Here is a 23,736-nt window from a genome sequence, read left to right on the forward strand (position 1 = left end):
AATTCAGGGGCTGCATCCTCCGGAGGACCCAGCCTTCACGGGCTACGTCGGCCGCGTCCTTTGAGGGCCGCGAAGGCTGGAATGATGGGTCTCCGAAATGAGACGACCTACGCTCCAGAGGACTTCCTGTTTGCGTCACCAGCTGTCCCCCCTCTTTGCTGCTCCCGTCGCCTAGAATCCGTCGCCTAGAATTATATATTATATATATATATATATATATATATATATATATATATATATATTTATAGTATATATATATATTAAAGTTCTAGTATTGTTTGTTGAAAAAAGTTTTAAAAAGTCAGTGTTTTCAAAAAAGTCATAATATAGTAAGTCCCAAAAAGTTATTTAAAAGTATATTGACCATCAACGCCTGAAAAAGAATCTTTAAACAGAGCTGCTGACGCCATCGTTCTCAGTGATACGCAGCAGGATGTTGAGGCGCTGACAGCAGAAGTGATCCTGCAGGGCTCAATGACCCCCAGAAAATGTGTCAATATAGAAAGGGGAAGTGGGAGCGTTCATATTTAAAACACTTACAGTCATCAGACAGACCGGTTTGGGGGAGGACTATACAGTAAACTCTCACACTGAAGGAGAGGGGGAATCCTTGTGCCCTTTAAAGAGCACAGGAGGAGCCGTCTGCTGAATCAAAGGACGCTGAAAAGGATGCTTGAACTGAGAAAGGGGAAACGATCTTCCCCAGAAATATCCAACTGTAATAGCAGGGCTTTATTCTGGATGGGTCTGTGTCTCCCTGCAGTCATTCTGACTCTGTAACACTGTGACACACATCAGGAACCACAGTCAGGCTCAACAGATTACTTTGTCTCTCACTTCATGTACACACAAAGTTATTTACTCAAGCACTGCAAGTAAAAAGTTGAGGTATTTGAGTCTTTTCTTTTAATGCTAATTCTCCTCCACCACATTTCAGACAGAAATATTGTACTTTTACTCCAATTATATGACGGCTTTAGTTACTACTTTATCAATTCAAATGTTTGCATACAAAACTTACAAAGAGCTTAAACTACCCAACAGTATATACAAGTACAGCTAAAACAATAAGTCGATTCATCAATTAGTCGATTGAGAAGAAAACTATTTTGATAGTCGTTTATTGTGCAAAAACATTTCATGCTTCCAGCTTCAGATTTTAATTGTTATTGCGTTTAATGGGCAAACTAATACTTTTTACAAGTTGGAGCGATAGCTCTGAGGACATCACTGATCACCACAATAAACCACCTGCTCCTCTCTTTGCTGTGTGGCTTCAGTGACAATAAAACAAGAAGATTATTGTGCACAAGTCGCAGATTAGTCACATCTCACACGTCTGCTTTCAATAAAGAAGGAAGTGCTCTTGAACCGAATCGTTCCCCTGTGGGCATTAAGTAGGCTTGAGAAGAGCGCTGGGGTTAAAATACACCAGGCGTCCTTCCTCTTCAACCAGATGCCAGTAAATGGCTCAACAAAATGACTTGTTGCAGAATGAGACATGTTGCCTGCTGGACCCAAACCTGTACCGTCCCACACCACCTCTCTAGTGCTAACAAGAGAAAATGATTCCTCGTGTAATCCTTTTCTTAAATGCAGGCTCACTTCAGCACCTAAAAGAATATGTTATCAATCAGTCTCTGCAGCGCAGAATTTAACTTTAAAAACAGAAAGTTTGAAACATCGCTTCAATGCATTAATGTCTGCAAAAAGTCAATTGACAATTTATTTGTTTTATGACTTAAATATGTCAAGGAGAAAGTGGAATTTGAAAAAGCAAAACAGAAATCCATGTAAACAGGAGTTGCAGACGCTACAATCTGCAGCACAAACAGCTGCAAAGTGTTTCCCACAGTGCTGAGCAGGACTGCGGTCGTGGTCACTTTCCATCCCTCACTCACGATGACTGTAGCAGCGGTCTCTGCGCTGCAGTCGGCATTTCCTGTGCTCCCCTTCATTGTTTTCTTGACAAAGACTTTCGTCACTGCAGCTTTTTAACTCCAGCGTTTTTATTTCAAAAAAAGGAAGCATGATAATGAGCTGTAATCGTATCATATTTAGAAATAAGTAAAAATAAATGACATATGACTTGTGGTTAAAAAGACTATTTACACAAAAGAAAAATGAGCTCCCATGATTTTGGAAATGGTTGTCTATCAGTAAAGTATGACTCTTGACTAAAATCTAGTGGCAGCACTACAACTAGATCAACTAATGCAAGTCAATATAATTTATCCTGTGAGGGACATGGCTGTGACTCATTTATGGCAATCCATCCCATAGTAGTTGTGATATTTCAGATGTCGAGGAATCACCAACATCAGTAGGATTTATCCTTGGAGAACCATGGATATGTGTACTAAGAAACTCAAACAACGCCCTGTTTTGGCGACTTTTAAAGTCTGGGAATCTTCAAAGTCTGTAGGAATCATCCTCTGATGACCATGAATGTCAATATGAAATTTAAAGGTAATCCATTGAGTTGTTGCTCTTTCAGTCTGGGCCAAAGTGGAGAACCGACCGACTAGCTTTGCCATCCTTCTAGCCGTGCTAGTGGCTAAAAATCAAAAATGAAAGCCTAGCGATTCCTGTTGTGTTCAGCAGATTTGTTGACTGTACTGTACAATTCAGCTGGATCCTCCCCATTCTCTTCTCTTCTAGTTCTGAGAAGAAGAGAAAAATCAGGAATGCTGGAGACATATTACAAACTCATGAAAAGTCTCACAGTGAGAGTAAAAAGATAAACAAGCGAGCAACTGCAACAGCAGTGAAAGTGTTCAAATTCATCAATTCTACAAAATGCATGTGATTTTGAGGTTTTAGTGAGGATAATGATAAGAGTTGATCACCTTGGAGAACTGCTGGCACTCTTGAATTTGACAACAGCGTACTCGACTTCCTCGTATACGCGATGTACAGCTGGTCTGATGTTGGAGTAGATCGAGTCTGTCTGGTTGTTGGCAAAGTGGATACTGGCGTAGTGAATATCATCCCGTTCCACCAGCTGATTGGGTAGACACTGCAAAGACAAAATAGCTTTTTGCATTTTACATGTGTAATACCTATATCTAGGAGACTATGTCCAGAGTTTAGATGATCGCCTTTTAAGAGAGCAAAACAGATTCAGTGTTCCATGACCAAGAAATCCATTGCTCATTCTAAATCCAAGGATTGACAGTTGTCAGAAACTTCCTCTCAGGCAACCTTCAGGTGTACATTTGACTGAGCAATGTGGCACCCCGATAGTTGCAGGACAATTCATTTCTGTGAAGAAGGGTAGCATTAGAGCTACATGGACTGCCTCTCAGTCAGGGGGGATTAAACCATAGACTGTATGTAAGAAGTCATCATGACGTCACCCTTTGGTTTGTGGACTTCCATTATGAAGCCTCGAGTTCGGCGATCTCCCCATCGCCATCTTGGAATACGGCTGTTGCCATCTTTGCTTTCTTGGAACCGATGAACGGAAGTTACATTATTTGGAATGCGGAGGAGTGATGTAGAGACGACGTATACGTCTCTGGTAGTGGCAGCAACCTGTCAATCACAGTAGCCCCGCCCTGAAGCTATCCTGCTTTATGGTCTGTTTGACTCTAAATGGACCATAATTTACTAAATGAACATCATGCTGTATTGAAGAAGACTTGAAACTAGAGATTGAGACCATAAGCTCATGTTTACAATGTTTACTGAGGTAATAAATCAAGAGAGAAGTAGAGTCATTTTCTCATAGACTTCTAACAACCAGAGGAGTCGCCCCCTGGTGGACACTAGAGAGAATGCAGGTTTTATGCAGGACACTTCCGCATTGGCTTCACTCTGCAGAACTGGAAGTTGCCGCCTGGTTTTAACACTTTCTGATAATGAGTGACTAAAGCTACATCCACCCTGCCAAAAGTCATTTTTTAAATTTTAAAATTTTAAAATTTTAAGTTTGTTTTCTTACAGAAAATGTTCACGTGATAGGGGCGTGACGAATCAAGTAATGACACGTCACGCTCTCAAACGTCTCCGGCTCTAAAAGGAGTTTTAAAATGAAAACTCAGTCGTGCGGATGTAACCTAAGAAACTGAAGAAGCAGTGTTTCACACACATTCAAACTGGATTGTATTGACTTTAAATGGGCTCACCTGTTGCCTGTTGTGTGGACCCTCTACAGGCCCGGATGACTGCCTGGAGGCTCTCTTTTTTCTGGTTAGGAGAATTAATCAAAAACAAAGAAGTTAATAATTTAGTCTGTCATGTAAAATTGATTTTTAAGTATTAAATGTTCAATGTTTTGGTAAAAAGAGAGTACTCACCTTATCAGTAGGAAGACAGAGAGCCCTACGATAGCCAGGAAAACAGCAGAGGTTGTTCCAAAGACTGCTGATTTCCATGCTTCTTGGTAAACAGGGAAAAAATAAAAAAAGTGAGATGTTTAATTTGTTAATTTTTTAGCTCAAAGAGTGTCGTCAGCTTTCTCTCTATTTTAAAATTCCCTTTGCCTTTCTATTCACTTTTTCAATGCAAAGGTTGGCAGCAGAGTCATAAACACTGAGTAAGAATCTCTGATCTTTACTTCACTCACCCAGCCTTTTTGGACAAAAACTGCTCCCATATGAACCAAAATATGTGCTTGTTGTTCTGCTAGTTGTTCTGCTTGCGCTAAATAGTCTGCAATTCTGTTGACAAAGCCCCTAACTTAATAAAGTAGACTAGTAACTACTCTAAAGTAGAGTGCTTTTGTAGTTCTGGCCTCTGTGTTTATGGCTTGTGATAACATTATACTGATCACGTTACTTGCAGAGACCTGGGTACACAGGAACCCATTTATTGGTATATATAAACTATAATATAAATAATGAATTAATTGTGCAGGAAAACTGTGTGAGTATGGTTGGTCAAAGTGAAACCAGGAAGTCAGCCTGTGAACAGTGAGGGATGTTAAAAAAAGAAAGTATGAGTAATTACTGAAGTAGTAGTTTCTGCTTTTTCTTATGAATACATTTGGCAGATCTGGGGGTTTGTGTCAATTGTGTCTGAATGTTTGACTGCTATGATATCTTACCCAGCTGACATCTTTTGAATGATGTCTCCATGTTCTGAGATTTCAGCAATGAAAGACTGCAATGTTTTTGTTTCTTAAAAAGAGTTTTGCCTTTACAGATTTAGATCTATTGGCAGTATGTACCACGGTCTAGTCGTTTCCAAGAGTCTCACAGGGTTCAACTCGCAGAGGGCAATGTTTGATTGGTGCCACTATTACCTCCACCCTCGGTACATCATTTGGTGGTTTAAGACTTCTGATGTGTAAGAAAATCTAAAAACTCACCTGCCAACACAGTCAGATGTAAGGTGGAGTTACTGCGTCCTCTCATGTTCTGGGCTTCACAGTAATAACTCCCACTGTGTTTAGCTCTGATGTCAGTGATGATGAAAATCTGTCCTGATGCTTTTGCTGAGTCTTCACCCTTCTTGTACCAGATGTAGTTAGCTGCTGGGTTAGCATCACTGCTACAGGTCAGAGTCACTGAACTGCCCTCCACTATCTCAGCAGAGGGACTCACTGACACAGAGGGAAGCTTTGGAGCATCTGGAGGAGAAAAGAGAGAATTAAGTCATTCACATTAGTTGGTGATGTATGCATTAAATCACAACGTGGCTTTGTCACATGTTGCATTTGGGATTAGGGTCACGTCATTTGTGAACAAAAACATTTTAGAGCTATCGTCTGTCAACCTACACAACATTAACTTCACATCACTTCTCTGGAGATTGTCAAGAGTTCTGTTCCAAAGAACTAACAAGTAAACCAGGTCTACATGGATCATGTCCCTCACTGCTGGGTCACCAGGACACCAGATGTGCTGATGTGTTGTACTCACACTGGACATCTATAACTAGAGACGTAGAGTTGATCTCTCCATGTTTATTCTCAGACTTGCAGTAGTAGATCCCTCTGTCCTCAGAGCTGATGGAGGTGAAACGATAGATACGTCCTCCTCCATGAGGACGTGTTTGGTTCTTCTTGTACCAGGTGTAGTTAGCTGCTGGGTTAGCATCACTGCTACAGGTCAGAGTCACTGAACTGCCCTCCACTATAGAGGGACTCACTGACACAGAGGGAAGCTTTGGAGCATCTGGAGGAGATTTAGAGAGACTCATATTTCACATTAGTTGGTTTTGTACGTATTAAATGTAACATGGCTTTGTCCCACGTTGCATTTTGGCTTCAGGGCATGTATTTTGCCTGTCAAATTAAACAAACAGATCACAGTCAACACTAACTTCAGATCACTCTGGTGATTGTCACACCAGATATGATTATGTTTTGTACTCACACTGAACATCTACTGATAGAGACGTAGAATTGATCTTTCCATGTCGATTATGTGCATTGCAGTAGTAGATCCCTCTGTCCTCAGAGCTGATAGAGGTGAAACGATAGATACCTCCTTCTCCATGAGGACGTGTTTGGTTCTTCTTGTACCAGATGTAGTTAGCTGCTGGGTTAGCATCACTGCTACAGGTCAGAGTCACTGAACTGCCCTCCACTATCTCAGCAGAGGGACTCACTGACACAGAGGGAAGCTTTGGAGGATCTGTAAATGAATAAATGAATATAGATTTTTATAAGTTGATCAATAGCATCTTTATTTAGACACCAGAGGTTTCATAAAAGTTAACTAGCCAGACCAGTTTGTAGGTTTCTTGTTGAACATTAAATTCTACTTCATGTGTAGTGTTCCTTTAATAAAGAGAAAACAATTTGACAGATTGATTGCATCTGTTGCTTATAACCTGTATTTTACTCACATTTCACATTAACAGTGATGTTTTTAGACATCCTCCCCAGCTGGTTCTCAGCTCTACAGTAATACTGTCCAGAGTGAGAGGACTGGATGGACCTGAAGACAAGCTGATGTTTTTCACTGAGAGGAGTTTGGTTCTTCTTGTACCAGATGTAGTTAGCTGCTGGGTTAGCATCACTGCTACAGGTCAGAGTCACTGAACTGCCCTCCACTATCTCAGCAGAGGAACTCACTGACACAGAGGGAAGCTTTGGAGCATCTGGACGAGAATATGTATAAAAATTAACTTTAAGATGAGAATGTTATGATAAAACATGAGGTTCATTAAAAAGCTAAAACCATCAAGAAGCATAGCTGATAACTACCAGAATGAAGACAAAAAACGGTCCAAAGGTAAGTTATATGTAAGTAAGGTACACAACGCTTTACAAATTAAATTATACTAACGAGGTCTGAGAGTCAATATCGTCCAACCCACCAAATGATAAAGAATGAAATGCAGAGTAAATGTCAGTGGAAGACTGTCAGTAAACTCACACACTGAAGGAGAGCGGAAGTCCTCAAATCCTCTAACAGCACAGGAAAAGATGTCTGCAGGATAAAAGTAGCCTGAATACGAAGTTTCTCCCCAAAAGTTCCATCCATTCTTGAACCAGACGTAGTGACGATGACCAGGTGGAAGACAGCTGCTCTGACACGTCATCTCTGCCTGGTTATAATGCTCAAAGACCTGTAATCTGCTCACCTGGACCTGGAGATCTGAATATGTGAATAAGGAACAGACATCTTCATCTATACACACACATATAAACACACAAGACGTTGAAAACTAAATTACTAAATGTTCAGATGAAAGTTTTACCTGTGACGGACAGAGAGACTCCAGGTTTACCAGCATATGTCCCACCTGGTTGGTTTGTTGTGAACCTGAACTTGTACTCAGCTGAGTCGCTCTCTCTCAGGCCTGTGATCCTCAGAGTGCAGACTTTGTTTTCACAGTGAGACGTCACACGACCTGAATACTCCGGGTCTGTTCTCAGATCCAAAAAACCTTTACTCACTTGAATGAACCAAAATGTTTCCACAACTTTTGTTTGAAGGCCATTTATTGTGGATGGGTGTGTGTAGCTGCAGCGTATTTCCACTGTTGATCCATTTACAGCACAGATCTGAGTAGAAGAGTAAGTCACTCCCCAGTCATCCTCACCCTGAATCACTGTAACACAGAAGAGTCATGACATCAGAGATCAGACTTTCTTTAACTCATCTGTCTTTCTAGAACTGAACCAAACTGCTTTTTCAAATCTACATCCAGAGTCAAACCGTTTGTCACTGAGAACCGACAGTCTGCAGGTTTTCATTTCATGTTAATGACTCGGGTGAAATAAAAACCTGGAGCCGGTCGGCTCTCCGTGGCACAAGATTGGACGACTGACGTAATCTCTGCCAACATCCTGAGAGTGAAGACGAAGAGGATCATGGTACCAACACAATCTGATTTACTGCAACAAAGTCACAACAACATACGCGTCTCTAACTACAGCTGAACAAGAATAAATACTTTTGCTGCACTTTTTGGTGCCAAAACTCTTTATTTTTCTTATTTCCATCTTCTTTTATTACGAGCATATTTTCTGTAATATTTCTAAATCTTTTAACCGTGTGCAGCACGTCCCACACATCACACCAGGAACACCGTGACGTCTGATCTGCACACGTCTCTTAATTCCCTGAATAAGATTGATTTAGCCTCTGACCATAAATGTTCTACGTTTGATGCACTCTTACCACCAACGACAGTTTGGGCGATTCCGCTTTGACAAAAGAGGAACAAGACAAATATCTCAGAGTGTTGTCTCACTTCATTAGTGCTCAGAGCGCGGTTCACTCCATCAAAGGTTAGTTTGAAAAGATCAAACCCCAGTAAAGCCGTCCTTCCTTTACTTTACTTCAAAGTACCAACATATTATGTACAATGTGTAAAACTGGACGTGATTTCAGTTGAAAACGCTGTAAAAAGTGAAGCGACATCATCATCAGAGTGTGAAGCGGTTACAGTGGAGACGTTACGTAGAACACGTCTCTGTGTTGTGTTGCAGAGACATCTGAAGACGTGCAGAGTCTTAAGAACAGGCACTGCATCACTTCACAGGTCACAACACGGTGACCAGAGAACCACTGAATGAAATGTTCACTCTGTGTAAATCTCCTACAACATGAATGTAGAAATACAGAACCTGGTACAGTGAGGAGGAGGACGAGGAATCCACTCGCTGCTGCTGTTAAACTCATAGCTGCTCCTCTGGATCCTCTGAGAGACTTCAGAGTCAATGAAACACGTCTGCAGGTAAAGAAGCTACATCTGTAGGAAAGGAGTCACATCAGAAAACACTTCATGCGGAAGGGTGCTGTCTTGATATGATAACTGTCGTCTGAAAGCAGAAGACTGAAGTCAAGTTTCTTAGAAGTACACCGAGCTTCCTTCCTCTTTAGGTTATTAACATGCATGAGCCAGTAGATTACACTTCTCAATGTGAGAAACTAGTTCACAACATCACACTAACACAGGAAGAGACCATTTGAAGAGATCTTTTCTTCAGTGTGGTCACCGTTTAGGGTCTGAAAAACAAGCGTTAGTGTCTCTGAGTATTTGTATTAAAATGCTGGTGAAAGGCAGATAAAAGGTGGTTAGAAAAGAATCAATGGTACAAAAACACCTTCAAGATAAGACTCCATTGATCCTCAGAGAGAAATTCACATTAACAGCAGCACAAGAGACGGACGACGAAGAGGAAAGAGAAACAGATGAAGAACTTATTTCAATGAAATTAGTGCAAAAAACGACACGTCAGCTCTTTTTAGTATAACTACTATTTTGTATTTTATTCAAGCAAGAAAACAACATTCATGTAAAATCTAAATACATATAAATACAAATAGAGAAAAATAAAAAAGAAGCATGTAGATGAGTGTAATGAGCAGGTGAGGAAGTAGAAATAATTCACTAAATGAGTTTAATAATAATGATATTTGACTCCCAATAAAACCAGTTGGAATAAAACATGAAAGAAGCAGAACGTGGAGGAGATATGTTGTAAACACATGAATGTACATTCTCTGTTATCAGTCAAATATAACTCTTTACTAATATCTAGTGGCAACAGTTGGAAACTACAACTAGATCAGCAAACACATGTTCCCCTCCAGTAGTGAAGCAGCAGCAATAATAAGCTGCTCACTGTCATTCAGATGGAATGTGTCAGAGATCTCAGGTGAGATTTAAACACGTTTACAAATCTTCCAGCCTTTCAAGGTCTCAGTGTGAACTTTGAGGTCTGAACTGCCTCTCTGTGATCCCATCATGCACTCTGGTTTAAAGTGAACATGAAGATGTCTTTACTTTGAAATGACTTTCATATCAGCGCTTTGCAGATTTTACCACTTCAGAACCTCTTGGTGGCACTAAACTCAGTTTTTACCTCTTTTACCTCTTTTTACGAAGTCAGTTGTCACTCCATTTTGGTCCCGAGTGAAATATCTTACCTGGATTGTCACAATAATAATAACTACAAAATGCATTTCCTGCAGAAAATGCGTTGGAATGCTGAAAGCTGAAATGAACTGCTGAAACATTGCTGAAAATAGATATCCAATTAAAAAAAAAATTGCAAAAAGCTTAATAATTCAAAAAGTTGAAAGATTAGAAATATGAAGAGATATAGCATACATGAACTGAAAGAGCTGAACATTTTTATATTCGAACGGTTTCTGTAGCTTAAAATATGAAGAAGCAGAAGCGTTTGAAAAAACGTATGGAAGAAATATAATAAAAATACCAGAAAATGCTTTTCCTGCTGAAAATGCATTGGAATGCTGAAAGCTGAAATGAACTGCTGAAACATTGCTGAAAATAGAAATCCAATTAAAAAAAATTGCAAACAGCTTAATAATTCAAAAAGTTTAAAGATTACAAATATGATAAGTCATATCACCCCTCTCCTGAAAGAGCTGAACATTTTAATATTTGAATGGTTTCTGTGGCTTAAACAATGTCAGTAGCTGAAAGTATGACGAAGTTGAAGGAAGTTGAAAGTTGAAGAAGTTTAAGAGGATTTGAAGATTTTCTCCATAGAGATCCCATTCAAAAAAGATTGCAAAAAGCTTAATAATTCAAAAATGTTAAAGGTTACAAATATGAAAAGTCACAGCATAAATGTCCTTAAAGAGCTGAACATTTTGATAGTCGAACGGTTTCTGTAGCTTAAAAAATGAAGAAGAAGAAGCGTTTCAAAAAACAGGGGACGGAAGAAATATAAACGGAGGAATAAAGAATAGGATAACAATAGTTGGAATGCTTAACAGCATTCCAACAATAATCTATAATATAAAGAACTAAAGAATAAAAAGCTTGCGTATCTTCAGCAGTTTGTTATGAGTCAGTAAGCCACACAGCACCTGACCATCAGCTGATCTAAACAACACATCTAGTTTGTCACCTCGACATGATTCAGTTCAAGCTGCCGACACCTCGTTCTTCTAAATCTTCTCTAAAGCGACTGACAAGAACATCTTTTGGGAGGTTTGTGTCTCCACTTCCTCCACGTCCTGCACAGCCTCGCTCTCCACAGTCACATCTCAACGTCGCGCTTCTTTGTTTCCATCACGTGAGTCTCGCCTCTGGTTCAACTGCATCTGAAGAAAATCACAGAGCACTCGTGTGAAGTCACCGTCAGGAGCTGCGACTGTGAATCTGAAGTCGTCTCGTTTCATTGGACGCAGCAGGAGGCTCTAACCCGACTGACCTTCACACCCGGTCCTCCTGCTCCTCTGAGTCTTCTGTCTGTGCTGCAGTGTTTGAGTCGTTCTCATACTCAGGACAAGAGTCTAACTGATGGAGAGACGACAAGATGAGGCTCAATGGACCTCATTCATTAAACCTGCATTCATTTACATTTCATCAAAGATGTATATTTTAGCACGTTTAAAAGCACATTATTGTCTTAAGTTGTGTTACGGAAAATGCATCAATGGTTTCTACTCAGCAAGATGTGTTTCAAACATGAATTCACTTCACATCTTCTTCACTTTCCAGAGCCAACTTATAAGCATAAAGGGGAGGTTCAGTCAACAGGGCCTCTGTCTCTCACCTCTATCTCTACAGGTTCATGTGGTTCAGTGGTGGAGCTCAGAGCTTTCTTCTTCCTGTATTGAGTCCAACAACAAATACAGAGTGAAACACAATAAAAGTCAAGAGACTAAAACTAAAGGACTGAAGCGATTGATTTGTTTGTGTTCTACCTCATCCACAGAATCAGGAGTAGCAGAGGAATCGGCATGAAGACCAACAAAGTCAACCGGATGATATTCATGATCATTGTTGAATATCCTAGAAATACAAACAGATTTTAACCTGTGAATCAGGTCTGACGCAGTAAACAGGTGTGTTTGTGTGATGCTGAATGTGGAGAACTTACCGGCTACAACAGTCAGATGTAAGGTGGAGATACTACGTCCAATCATGTTCTGGGCTTCACAGTAATAACTCCCACTGTGTTCAGCTCTGAAGTCAGTGATGTTGAAGATCTGTCCTGATGCTTTTGGTGAGTCTTCATCCTCCTTGTACCAGGTGTAGTTAGCTGCTGGGTTAGCATCACTGCTACAGGTCAGAGTCACTGAACTGCCCTCCACTATCTCAGCAGAGGGACTCACTGACACAGAGGGAAGCTTTGGAGCATCTGGAGGAGAAAAGAGAGACTCAAGTCATTCACATTAGTTGGTGATGTATGCATTACATGTTCAAATGTTTTTGTCAAATGCATTTTGGATTAAGGGCACGTTATTTGTGAATAAAAACCTTTTAGAGCTATCGTCTGTCAACATTAACTTCACATCACTTCTCTGGAGATTGTCAATAAGAGTTCTGTTCCAAAGAACTAACATGTAAACCAGGTGTGTCTACATGTATCATGTCCCTCACTGCTGGGTCACCAGGAAACCAGATGTGCTGATGTGTTATACTCACACTGGACATCTATAACTAGAGATGAAGAGTCAATCCATCCATGTTTATTCTCAGACTTGCAGTAGTAGATCCCTCTGTCCTCAGAGCTGATGGAGGTGAAACGATAGATACCTCCTTCTCCATGAGGACGTGTTTGGTTCTCCTTGTACCAGGTGTAGTTAGCTGCTGGGTTAGCATCACTGCTACAGGTCAGAGTCACTGAACTGCCCTCCACTATCTCAGCAGAGGGACTCACTGACACAGAGGGAAGCTTTGGAGCATCTGTAAATGAATATAGATTATTATAAGTTGATCAATAGCATCTTTATTTAGACACCACAGGCTTCATAAGAAATAACTGGCCAGATAAGTTTGTAGGTTTCTTGTTGAACATTACATTCTACTTCATGTTTAGTGTTCCTTTAAAAAAAGATAAAACAATTTGACAGACTGATTGCATCTGTTGCTTATAACCTGTATTTTACTCACATTTCACATTAACATTGATGTATTCAGACGTCCTCCCCAGCTGGTTCTCAGCTATACAGTAATACCGTCCAGAGTCAGAGGACTGAATGGACCTGAAGACAAGCTGAGGTTCTTTACTGAGAGGAGTTTGGTTCTCCTTGTACCAGATGTAGTTAGCTGCTGGGTTAGCATCACTGCTACAGGTCAGAGTCACTGAACTGCCCTCCACTATCTCAGCAGAGGAACTCACTGACACAGAGGGAAGCTTTGGAGCATCTGGAGGAGAAGTTAATAAACATAAATAGACTTTAAGATAAGAATGTTATGATAAAACATGGGGTTCATTCAAAAGCTACAACTTGGAGAAGCATAGCTGGTAACCAGAGTAAAGACAGAGAACGGTACAAATGTTATATGTAAGTACGGTACACAATGCTTTACAAATAAAAATATACTAACGATGTCTGAGAGTCAATAATGTCCAACCCACAAAATTATAAAGAATGAAATGCAGAGTAAATGTCAGTGGAAGACTGTCAGTAAACTCACACACTGAGGGAGAGCGGAAGTCCTCAAATCCTCTAACAGCACAGGAAACGATGTCTGCAGGTTTAAAGTAGTCTGAATACGAAATAGAAGTTTGTTGCCAAATGGTCACTCCATTCTTGAACCAGACGTAGTGACGATGACCAGGTGGAAGACAGCTGCTCTGACACGTCATCTCTGCCTGGTTATAATGCTCAAAGACCTGTAATCTGCTCACCTGGACCTGGAGATCTGAATATGTGAATAAGGAACAGACATCTTCATCTATACACACACATATAAACACACAAGACGTTGAAAACTAAATACTAAATGTTCAGATGAAAATGTTACCTGTGACGGACAGAGAGACTCCAGGTGAACCAGCATATGTCCCACCTGGTTGGTTTGTTGTGAACCTGAACTTGTACTGAGCTGAGTCGCTCTCTCTCAGGTCTGTGATCGTCAGAGTGCAGACTTTGTCTACACAGAGAGACTTCACACGACCTGAATACTCCGGGTCTGTTCTCAGATCCACATAAACATCATTACTTGTTTTAGTGAACCAAAATGTTTCCTTAACTTGGGTTTCTAGACTTTTTATTTTGAATGGGTGTGTGAAGCTGCAGCTTATTTCCACTGTTGATCCATTTACAGCACAGATCTGAGTAGAAGTGTAAGTCACTGTCCAGCGACTCTGAGCCTGAATCACTGTAACACAGAAGAGTCATGACATCAGAGATCAGACTTTCTTTAACTCATCTGTCTTTCTAGAACTGAACCAAACTGCTTTTTCAAATCTACATCCAGAGTCAAACCGTTTGTCACTGAGAACCGACAGTCTGCAGGTTTTCATTTCATGTTAATGACTCGGGTGAAATAAAAACCTGGAGCCGGTCGGCTCTCCGTGGCACAAGATTGGACGAGTGATGTAATCTCTGCCAACATCCTGAGAGTGAAGACGAAGAGGATCATGGTACCAACACAATCTGATTTACTGCAACAAAGTCACAACAACATACGCGTCTCTAACTACAGCTGAACAAGAATAAATACTTCTGCTGCACTTTTTGGTGCCAAAATTCTTTATTTTTCTTATTTCCATCTTCTTTTATTACGTGCATATTTTCTGTAACATTTCTAAATCTTTTAACCGTGTGCAGCACGTCCCACACATCACACCAGGAACACCGTGACGTCTGATCTGCACACGTCTCTTAATTCCCTGAATAAGATTGATTTAGCCTCTGACCATAAATGTTCTACGTTTGATGCACTCTTACCACCAACGACAGTTTGGGCGATTCCGCTTTGACAAAAGAGGAACAAGACAAATATCTCAGAGTGTTGTCTCACTTCATTAGTGCTCAGAGCGCGGTTCACTCCATCAAAGGTTAGTTTGGAAAGATCAAACCCCAGTAAAGCCGTCCTTCCTTTATTTTACTTCAAAGTACCAACATATTATGTACAATGTGTAAAACTGGACATGAGTTCAGTTGAAAACGTTGTAAAAAGTGAAGCGACATCATCATCAGAGTGTGAAGCGGTTACAGTGGAGACGTTACGTAGAACACGTCTCTGTGTTGTGTTGCAGAGACATCTGAAGACGTGCAGAGTCTTAAGAACAGGCACTGCATCACTTCACAGGTCACAACACGGTGACCAGAGAACCACTGAATGAAATGTTCACTCTGTGTAAATCTCCTACAACATGAATGTAGAAATACAGAACCTGGTACAGTGAGGAGGAGGACGAGGAATCCACTCGCTGCTGCTGTTAAACTCATAGCTGCTCCTCTGGATCCTCTGAGAGACTTCAGAGTCAATGAAACACGTCTGCAGGTAAAGAAGCTACATCTGTAGGAAAGGAGTCACATCAGAAATGACTTCATGCGGAAGGGTGCTGTCTTAAAGAGATAACTGTCGTCTGAAAGCAGAAGACTGAAGTCAAGTTTCTTAAAAATACACCGAGCTTCCTTCCTCTTTAGGTTATTAACATGCATGAGCCAGTAGATTAAACTTAACATTTGTATTAAAATACTGGTGAATGGCAGATAAAAGGTGGTTAGAAAAGAATCAATGGTACAAAAACACCTTCAAGATAAGACTCCATTGATCCTCAGAGAGAAATTCACATTAACAGCAGCACAAGAGACGGACGACGAAGAGGAAAGAGAAACAGATGAAGAACTTATTTGAATGAAATTAGTGCAAAAAACGACACGTCAGCTCTTTTTAGTATAACTACTATTTTATATTTTATTCAAGCAAGAAAAAAACATTCATGTAAAATCTAAATACATATAAATACAAATAGAGAAATATAAAAAAGAAGCATGTAGATGAGTGTAATGAGCAGGTGAGGAAGTAGAAATAATTCACTAAATGAGTTTAATAATAATGATATTTGACTCCCAATAAAACCAGTTGGAATAAAACATGAAAGAAGCAGAACGTGGAGGAGATATGTTGTAAACACATGAATGTACATTCTCTGTTATCAGTCAAATATAACTCTTTACTAATATCTGGTGGCAACAGTTGGAAACTACAACTAGATCAGCAAACACATGTTCCCCTCCAGTAGTGAAGCAGCAGCAATAATAAGCTGCTCACTGTCATTCAGATGGAATGTGTCAGAGATCTCAGGTGAGATTTAATCACGTTTACAAATCTTCCAGCCTTTCAAGGTCTCAGTGTGAACTTTGAGGTCTGAACTGCCTCTCTGTGATCCCATCATGCACTCTGGTTTAAAGTGAACATGAAGATGTCTTTACATTGAAATGACTTTCATATCAGCGCTTTGCAGTTTTTACCACTTCAGAAACTCTTTTCCCAAAATCTGTCGGCACTCCTGGATTGTCATAATTAAAATATAATATTAAATAAAACAATATAATATAATAAAATATAATATAATATAAAATTAAATACTATAAAATAATATAATACAATACAACATAATATAATATAATATAATATAATATAATATAATATAATATAATATAATACAAAATAATATAAAATAAAATAATACAATATAATATAATATAATATAATATAATATAATATAAAATAAAATAATATAATATAATATATTATAATCCAAAATAAAATTAAATCAAATAATATAATATAATATAATCTAATATAATCTAATATATTATAATCCAAAATAAAATTAAATAAAATAATATAATACAATATAATATAATATAATATAATATAATATAAAATAATATAAAATAAAATAATACATTATAATATAATATAATATAATATAAAATAAAATAATATAATATAATATATTATAATCCAAAATAAAATAAAATAATATAATATAATATAATATAATATAAAATAATATAAAATAAAATAATACAATATAATATAATATAATATAATATAATATAAAATAAAATAATATAATAAAATATATTATAATCCAAAATAAAATGAAATAACATAATATAATATAATATAATATAATATAATATAATATAATATAAAATAATATAAAATAAAATAATACAATATAATAAAATATAAAATAAAATAATATAATATAATATATTATAATCCAAAATAAAATTAAATAATATAATATAATATAATATAATATATTTATATACGTAGACTTTGTGCTCATCGGGTTTTGTTGACGGTGCTGTACAGGGCCGCTGGATCTTCTCCACCTCTGATTCTGAGAAGAAATAAAAGGTGATTCTGAAGATATATAATATGAACTAATAACATTCTCATCACCAGTGATATCAAAGTTGTCTCCTTTGAAGTGAGGATGATGTTCCTGTGTGAGGAGCTGCTCACCTCGGGGCACTGTTGAACCTGACGGCGGCGTATTCAGCCACTTCCTGTTGCTCCGTGTGTCTGAGGGCCTGAGCTGGTCTGATGTTGGAGTAGAGAGGATCTGCCCGCTGGTTGGAGAAGTGGACGCTGGCGTACTGAAGCTCACGCTGCTCCTCCTGCTGTCCCTGATCAGCTAGATACTGCAGAGGCAGAGTTACTGTCAGCTACACAGATCACACCAGGAGGTCTTTCTTTGGAATAGTGCGTTCATGCAGAGGAATGCAACGAGGACAGCAGCTGTGTTGTACTGCACTCACATGGAATCAGAACGATGGTATGATAATAATAATGATAATAACTTTATTTATACAGCAGCTTTATAAACAGAGTGTGTGTGTGGTTGTAATGTGCTTCAGTACACGTTGCTTTGTTTGTCTGTTTCTTTTGGAATTCCTCTGGAGGCAGCTATAATGATAAGACAAGATGTTATGTGTCATATCATGTGTGCAGCGTTTGAGTATGACACAAGTTTCCTTATTGGGACAATAAAGTGTATCGTATCATATCGTATATCACGAGAGACCGTTAATGGTGGTGTAATGGTAAAATATATTTTAGTATATTGGGATGTTTTCAAAAATGTTGTACAACTGATGGGAAAGTACAGAGATACAGAAAAAAGAACACTGCAGTCCTACAGAGGTATTTAATCAGTTCATGAAACCAATGTCCGGCCTTCCAAGGTTGTTCAAGTGCACACACGAGAAGATAAAAAACAGGAAACCATTGTTTCCAACCTCTGTATGAACTGACTCCCAGTTGAACGCACCTGGAAAACTCCAGATAATGAGCAGAACAATACAACCCGTGTCCAAAAACCTATACTCCCTTTCTTATGATCTAACTAAAGGCGTGACTTCTTGTATGCATAAAATATGATGTACTTTTTTGAAAGTGGCCTGCACAGTTCACTGAGATATGTGTCTGTGTGTCCGCTCTCCTGCTTGCAAGCAATAAATTGACTCTTACTACTTTGAGCATTCATCAGACTCTGTTTATTTAACCAACTCTTATCCCGAATCTACATAGAAATATTCCACAACGGTGGCTAAACGGGTCAAATCAATGCAGCTCTTTCAACCAGAACACCGGTGTTTGAGACCGGTGTGTTCGGTTGTTTAAAGTTACTTAAGTGACGTTTGTGACGTGTTTTCCGTACTTACGTAACATTGTTTACGTACGTATTAAACTTAGTTCATATAGTTATTTCAAGTGTATTCCTGAACCTTACTAAGTGCTTTTTGTTGCCTAAACATAATCGCGAGAGTTTCCTGCGAACGACGTAGAGCAAAGTGAAACGTGAAAAGCCGTTTAAATGTTGTGCTATTATAAGCCTTCACATGAGATCGGGTTGACTCGGCAGTTTGAATGGAATATGTTGTCTTTAGTACTAAAATAATACACGTAACTATTCTCACCTCTTCCCTGTTGTCCCGTCTCTCTTCAGGCTCAGACGAGTTCCTGGAAGCCTTCTTTTTTCTGCTTGGAAGAATTATTAATAAAAATATATGATTGAATGTTTTTAGTTATGACAAACTGCCTTTGAATGATTTGACAAACAAAGACTCAGTGAAACAGAAGTGCTCACCTCATCCACAGGAAGACAGAGAGGGATATGACAGCCAGGAGAACAACAGAGATTGTTCCAGCAGCTGCATATTTCCAAGATCCTGAGAAATGGTGATCAAAAGAAAACACAAACTGTTCATTGAGGTGTTACAGCATGTTTGGGGCCCATTGGTCCCACAGAGAGATGTGTGACCAAACAATGCATGTGTGCATATTACAAACATGGAGTTAAATCAATCTAATTATGGTCTGATCAGCTGATTCGTCTGTCACTGTAGGAGAGGTGGTGGAGAGGCTGTTTTCTCATGACGCCCTCTTGAGTTCAACAGTCAGATTAGTACGTCAGAGCTTTTCTCATCTGAGTTATGATGGTTGGAGAGTACGCGGTCACTATTCAGAGAGATATTCCACAGAGCTAAACCCAACATGAAATACAAAGGCCTGCATTACTGAAGCTTCAGGAGTTTTAGACACACTGGTGGTCAAAGTCTAATGAAGCTAAAGGACAATATCATCTGCAAACAGTCGAAATGCTCCCTGACATCGCAGTAATCGGGCACTTCACAGACCTGGGCTCTCCCTTGATATTCTGGTCTCAGGTATTATGAATCGGAGAGATGACAACACAGAAGTCTAAGGCCACAATAGATGAGCTTGATGTATGTTCATCAATAGACACAGCTCTGGCTCTGAGTGCACAGAGAATGAGAACATTACATCGCATTACAGTGATTTAGCAGACGCTTCTATCCAAAGCGACTTACAATTCAGATTCTATTCCACCGTAGGCACAGCTAGGGGAGCAATTTGGGGTTAATTTGAGGTCTTGCTCAAGGACACATCGACGTGCGACTAGTGGAGCCGGAGCCGGGGATCGAACCACCGACCCTCTGATCTCCAATTAGCCACGGTCACCCCCATGTGAACAAGATGATTAAATTCCTATGAGCCCTCAATATGTAACACAGTGAAAACATGATGAGAGGTGAAATCTTGAGTGTTCTTCTTTGATCTGTGGTTAATCTCTAGTTCTGTGTTAGCGCTACGACCACGCAACGCATCCTCGTACAACGGTTCGTAGGAGATCTCACGAAAAGTTACTCGTTTTTTCTGCTTTTTCCTGCAAAATTCAGCAACACGTGTTTATTTCTGCTCTTTACGTGCACACGTTTATTACAGAATGAACTTTCGTCTAAACAGGAAACTTTGTTTATGCAACAAATCTACTTGGTTTAGGTTTTTGAAAAGATCATCGTTCTGGTTTAAATAACCACGGAAGTATCAATACTGAAGTACGCAAGTTACGTGACCAAAACATCAGCGTTGACTTCTCGCTTCACATGAGGAACAGCGGTCTCCTGGCTTTAACGGTCTTTATACTTCCTTGTTCACGATTATGTGGATACATGAATATGCTGAATGTGTGTGACTGAATGCTACATATCACCTGCTACAACAATAAGATGTAAGGTGGAGTTACTACGTCCTCTCGTGTTCTGGGCTTCACAGTAATAACTCCCACTGTGTTCAGCTCTGAAGTTAGTGATGTTGAAGATCTGTCCTGATGCTTTTGGTGAGTCTTCATCCTCCTTGTACCAGATGTAGTTAGCTGCTGGGTTAGCATCACTGCTACAGGTCAGAGTCACTGAACTGCCCTCCACTATCTCAGCAGAGGGACTCACTGACACAGAGGGAAGCTTTGGAGCATCTGTAAATGAATATAGATTATTATAAGTTGATCAATAGGATCTTTATTTAGACACCACGTGCCTCATACAAGTTAACTTCTTTTTAAACTCACCAGTTTGTAGGTTTGTTGTTGAACATTTTAAGCATAAACTCTACTTCATGTGTAGTGCTCCTTTAATGAAGGGCGACCTATTTGACAGACTTAATTAATGTGTCTGTTTCTTATAACCTGTATTTTACTCACATTTCACATTAACATTGATGAATTCAGATCTCTTCCTCCCCAGCAGGTTCTCAGCTCTACAGTAATACTCTCCAGAGTCAGAGGACTGGATGGAGTTGAAGACAAGCTGAGGTTCTTCACTGAGAGGAGGAGGGTCTGGATTTCCATCCTCCTTGTACCAGGTGTAGTTAGCTGCTGGGTTAGCATCACTGCTACAGGTCAGGGTCACTGAACTGCCCTCCACTATCTCAGCAGAGGGACTCACTGACACAGAGGGAAGCTTTGGAGCATCTGGAGGAGAAATGAATAAACATTAACTTTAAGATGAGAATGTTATGATAAAACATAATCAGTTTAATTTGTTAAACTGTCCAGAGTGCTGATTTAAAGGCAAGGTTCAACCCCAAATTAAAAATACATATTTCCTTTTACCTCTAGTTCTATTTATTCATCTAGATTGTTTTGGTGTGAGTTGCATCGTGTTGGAGACTTCGTACGTGGAGATGTCTGTCTCCTCTTCAATATAATGGAACTAAAAGCCACTCGGCTTGTTGTGCTCAAGTGACAACAAATACACATGAACAATTAAACATCAATGTCTCTTTCCAGAAATCATGACCCGGTTACTCAAGTTAATCCACAGACCTTGTTGTGAGAAGTTTCATGTCGGAACCATTCCTGTTGATTTGGGGTTGAACTGTCTTTGACTGAGGTCTAAATGATTTTAAGTCTCTGTGTTTTCTGAACTTCTAGTAACATCATTTCCTATTTCTCCTTCTTTATTTTCCACTGGGTAAAACCATCCCACATTCCATTGTGTGGGGTAATAAAACAACATGTTCATGTTAAAGAGGAACTAAAGATGTGTAAGAGCTGAAGCATGTTTGGGTGAAACTCACACACTGAAGGAGAGGGGAACGTCTCGTGTCCTTTTATGGCACATTGATAGTCGTCTGCAGGATTTAATGGGTGTGGATGAAAATAAACTTTGTCTTCCTTCCTTTTCTGTCCATTCTGGAACCAGATGTAAGACACATCTTCAGGCAGCTGACACTTAGACTGACATGTCAGCTCTGTCCAGGTAGAACTCAGTGTTGATCTCCTCACATGTATCTGGAGCTGTGGATCTGTGATGAACCAACAGAGACGTTCATTTAGAATCCACTATCGACACACACAAAGAAAGAGGAAAGGAAAACACAAGCTGAGTCATGGTTCTTATCAAACATTTGAAAAGCAAACGTTACCTGTGACGGACAAAGTGACTACAGGTGAACCAGTATATCTCTCTGTTGGTTGGCTTGTTGTGAACGTGAACTTGTACTCAGCTGAGTCGCTCTGTCTCAGGCCTGAGATTGTTAGAGTGCAGTCGTTCTCATCACATCTGTGCTGCACGCGACCTGAATACTCAGAGTCTGTTGTCAGATCCACAGGTTCACCACCTTTCTCTTTGAACCAGAATGTGTTCTGAACTGCTGAGTTAATCATGGATGGGTACATGTACCTGCAGCGCATGTTAACTGTTGACCCTTTAAAGGCACAGACCTCAGTAGAAGTGTAAGTCACTCTCCTTTCACTCTGACTCTGTATCACTGCAACACAGAGCACATCAGGAAAACTGGGTAACACTTTATAATAACTACACGCTATGAAGCATTAGTTAAGAATGTTTAAACACTTAATTCATTTGTAAAGCATTGTTCCTACATTAACACTCGTTAGTATACAATTGATAACAACAGTTATACATGTTTTAAGAGAGACCTGGTCATGGTAGCAGCCGTAAACAAACGACATGATACAATAAAACAGAAGAACAGCTGTTAAACACAGTGGCCACCACATTCTGTATGATGCCCAAGAATTCATGAACAAACATAAATGTTCCCAAATTTAAATGTTTTTGTCTATTATTCCATGCTGAATAGTAGTAAAGAGCAGTTCCTCCAGATCCGTCAAAATCTGGGGTTCATTAAAAAGTAGCAACTTGGAGAAGCAGAGCTGGTAACCATAGCAACGACAGAGAACCGTACAAAGGTCAGCTAGTAACGCTTTATGAATAAAACTATACCAATGATGATGTCAATATCGTCCAACCCACCAAATCATAAAGAATGAAATGCAGAGTAAATGTCAGTGGAAGACTGTCAGTAAACTCACACACTGAAGGAGAGCGGAAGTCCTCAAATCCTCGAACAGCACAGGAAACGATGTCTGCAGGTTTAAAGCTGCCTGAATACAAAATAGAAGTTTGTTGCCAAGTCTTCTGTCCATTCTTGAACCAGATGTAGTGAGGATGACCAGGTGGAAGACAGCTGCTCTGACACTTCATCTCTGCCCAGTTATCATACCCCTTGTAGACCTGTAATCTGCTCACCTGGACCTGGAGATCTGAATATGTGAATAAGGAACAGACGTCTTCATCTATAAACACACATAAACACACAAGACGTTGAGAACTAAATGACTAAATGTTCAGATGAAAGTGTTACCTGTGACGGACAGAGAGAATCCAGGTAAAAGAGCATATGTCCCACCAGGTTGGTTTGTTGTGAACCTGAACTTGTACTCAGCTGAGTCGCTCTCTCTCAGGTCTGTGA

At 39.5% G+C, this 23,736-nt stretch overlaps 1 protein-coding gene across 1 annotated transcript; it reads right to left on the minus strand.

Moving 5' to 3' along the window:
• Positions 1-1,121: 1,121 nt before the first annotated feature.
• LOC306696227 (B-cell receptor CD22-like) lies at positions 1,122-22,651 on the minus strand (the record flags this gene model as incomplete). Its single annotated transcript, XM_079159789.1, has 19 exons — positions 1,122-2,663; positions 2,850-3,019; positions 4,131-4,191; positions 4,302-4,380; positions 5,315-5,575; positions 5,868-6,122; positions 6,324-6,584; positions 12,817-13,077; positions 13,285-13,531; positions 14,027-14,040; positions 14,143-14,271; positions 14,444-14,499; positions 17,617-17,795; positions 19,074-19,134; positions 19,244-19,325; positions 20,747-20,932; positions 21,158-21,404; positions 22,124-22,263; positions 22,384-22,651. The coding sequence occupies 19 exons, from the start codon at positions 22,649-22,651 to the stop codon at positions 2,579-2,581; spliced, it is 3,042 nt and encodes a 1,013-aa protein (XP_079015915.1). The 3' UTR covers positions 1,122-2,578.
• Positions 22,652-23,736: the final 1,085 nt, after the last annotated feature.

The sequence above is a fragment of the Pholis gunnellus genome, assembly GCF_910591455.1.
Source record: "Pholis gunnellus genome assembly, chromosome: 5".
Taxonomy (NCBI): domain Eukaryota; kingdom Metazoa; phylum Chordata; class Actinopteri; order Perciformes; family Pholidae; genus Pholis; species Pholis gunnellus.